Source organism: Loa loa, assembly GCF_000183805.2.
Source record: "Loa loa unplaced genomic scaffold supercont3.91, whole genome shotgun sequence".
Taxonomy (NCBI): Eukaryota; Metazoa; Nematoda; class Chromadorea; order Rhabditida; family Onchocercidae; genus Loa; species Loa loa.
In genome coordinates this window covers 29412-32458 of record NW_018108271.1, presented here as the reverse complement: position 1 = coordinate 32458, position 3047 = coordinate 29412, and the positions used below count along the sequence as shown (strand labels likewise).

General features: G+C 29.7%; 1 protein-coding gene across 1 annotated transcript; it reads left to right on the top strand.

The window, feature by feature from the left end:
- Nucleotides 1-154: 154 nt before the first annotated feature.
- On the top strand, nucleotides 155-1375 carry LOAG_14080 (BTB/POZ domain-containing protein; the record flags this gene model as incomplete). Its single annotated transcript, XM_003149582.1, has 4 exons — nucleotides 155-277; nucleotides 469-606; nucleotides 682-834; nucleotides 1136-1375. The coding sequence occupies 4 exons, from the start codon at nucleotides 155-157 to the stop codon at nucleotides 1373-1375; spliced, it is 654 nt and encodes a 217-aa protein (XP_003149630.1).
- Nucleotides 1376-3047: the final 1672 nt, after the last annotated feature.

Sequence of the window (3047 nt, the reverse complement as noted above, 5' to 3'; positions counted from 1 at the left end):
AAAACATGGAAATAAATCTAAGAATTGTAGAATTAATTAAATGAGTCATAACATTGGATATATTCATTTACAATAAGAAATTTATTTGATTATATATTTGTATGGTTGGAGTCTCGCGAATCGGAATTCGCGACAGATTACGCAAAATTATGCGATGACAGCATTGAAGAATGATGGATCTTTACTTGTAATTTGCGAAATCGAATATTCGTCGCCTAAACCAAAAATTAGCGTTGAACAAGAAGTGAAAGCAGAACCTTTGGATGAAAAGAATGAGGTTTCGATACGATATTCTCTTAAAAATATGTTGGAAAGTGAACTGCTTGCATTATTGTACTATAAAGGTATGTCTGCATCATTTCACAATTGAAATAATTAATTTTGTATTAATTATTCAGATGGCAGAATTTCTATGACATGTTTAGTTGTTTTACACATTGTGATATTATCATTTATTACGTTATACAGGTTGATGATAAGACGCTTAAAGCTCACAGATGTATTTTGGGCCAAGATAGTGAAGTGTTCCGTTCAATGTTTGCCAAAAAATCAATGTTGGAGGCTCAGGAAAGGATTATTGCTATTAAGGATTCAAAGTTTGAACCTGTAAGTAACAATAATTTATCTTCACGAAATTCATCGTGTTTAAGGTAGCCATTGAATTAAATATCGAATTTTAAGGTGCGTGCAATGATAGACTACATGTATACGGATTCGACATATCTTGTGGAAGATTATGCAAAAGATATTTTGGTCATAGCTGATAAATATGCCGTTTTGCCTCTGAAGGAGCTATGCGAACGATATCTCTCAACTGATATTAACCGTGGAAATGTTATCTGTACCACAATGTTTGCTGATACTTATTCGGGCTTCGATACTTAAACAAGTTAGTACTAATATTTGAAATTATTTTTAAGCTGCAGTGACTTTTGTTCTATCTTTTAATTGCTATGCGGCTAAAGAATTTTCGTTTATCACCTTATCAGTAACATCTAAATGCAGTCAAAACTTACCATCAACTGTTTCATATTAAGTTATTATTTGTAGTTATTTCTACTTTAAAATGAAGAACACAGCTTCTTCTAGTTTTGTAAACGTTTTTAAGATTAAACAAACTGTTATTTCTATACAGGCATGCGCAAAAGTGTATCACAGAGATGTTCTAAGCTCCGCAAATAGGAAAGTAATGAAGGAAGAAAGACTGAAGTTGATAAGCGATCTTTTGAAATCAATATTTTTCGGTGGTGTTCTTTCAGATCTCAATGGTTTGAATTTTAGCCCTAGCGACAAAACTGATCCGACATACTGGTTGAAGGAAAGATTTGGATGGCTTCGTTTAAATGAACAAACTACAGATAATGAAGATGAGTAAGTCACATGAATTTAGAAAGTGAGAAATCCATCATTAATGAACTTTGCATTCATTTTTTTAATTCATTAAATTGTCGAATTTCACTTAACAGTGTAATACATTAAAAGATATGCATCTTGAATTGACTGAGAAAAGTGTTGAAATTATTGTCACCTCTTGCTCTTGTCGATGACGATATTGTATTCAGTAAAATAATTCTGATAATCTTCATGAACTCATTTGATCATCTGATTTTTGAATATTAATTCTGCATTTCTATAATTAAATTCATATCCAAGAAAGTACTTTCATAGAATTTTTTGTTGACAGATAGATCACAAATCACTTTTCAACAAATTCACTGCAAATTACGTTTTGATAACTCTTAGGAATTTCAACAAAAATCTTTTAGATTTGATGAACAGAAAATTAGGTAATATTTTAAACTTGCAACAGTGTCAAGCCGGAAATTGTCCAGGAACCGTATTTAAGTCATCGCAAAGAAAAGGTCATGCAAAATTATTGCAGTTAAAAAATTCCTGATTAAATTAAAATTAAAAATTAAAAATCACTGTAACTTAAAAATAATTCCAAACATACAGCTCTAAGTTGTTTAAATATTAAAGCCAAATAAGTATTAGCAAATATCGCAGTAAAGACAAAATTTTTCCAGCTAATAAATAATTCAGTAAAGCGACAATTTTTGTATTATTTGTACAGCTCCTTTAGAGATAAAATGGACATATATCAGCAATGATTAAATCTTCTATGTTATCAGCTTACTTTTAAAATATTTCAGGTAAATTTTGTTTTGCGATCCTCTTTAAACCTAAGTGTATTTTTATTCGTTCTTAATACTTCACTTCCCAATTTATTAATCCCAATTTATTAATTCAATCAATTTAAACAATTCGCTAACTTTCGCTGCTTATTAGCATTCAGAGCTGATAACTGAAGGTGTTAACAGATAATTTGCATAAGTACAACAAAACTGTCAAACATTAACTCTCAATTGTATTGGCGGAATGTTATTGTTTGATATATTGCATTTTTTCTACCGAATTTGTTATGGCTACCAATCTGCCCATTGTTGTCATCAGCAATTGGTCAAGTGGATGCTTCTAGGTCGTTTGTTTGTGATATGTTTATATCCGGTATACTTTATTGATCTGTGATCTGGAATAAGGATCTCGAACACCTTATTGATCTGTGATCTGGCACAAGGCAATGAAGTAGGTGAAAGGTTATTACCTTTTGTTGAAGCATTTAGCCAATTATTTTTTGGGAATTGTTTCTTTTTTTTTAAAAAAAAAAGAAAATGATTGTTACATTGTCATACTTAATTTTGGGGACAGGTTTTTTTTCTTTTTTTTCAAAATTATAGCATTATTTTTAATTATAACAATAAAAAATTACGAATTTATAAGTAACAAATATCTAACCTATTCTTTACAGATTAATAAACAAAAGTGAGCTAATGATTATCAACCTTTGTGTGGGTTCATAATGGCTTACTTTTCAATATAACTTACATTTGTCATTTACTTCTTGACTTACTTTTCAATATAACTTACATTTGTCATTTACTTCTTGACTTACTTTTCAATATAACTTACATTTGTCATTTACTTCTTGACTTACTTTTCAATATAACTTACATTTGTCATTTACTTCTTGACTTACTTTTCAATAT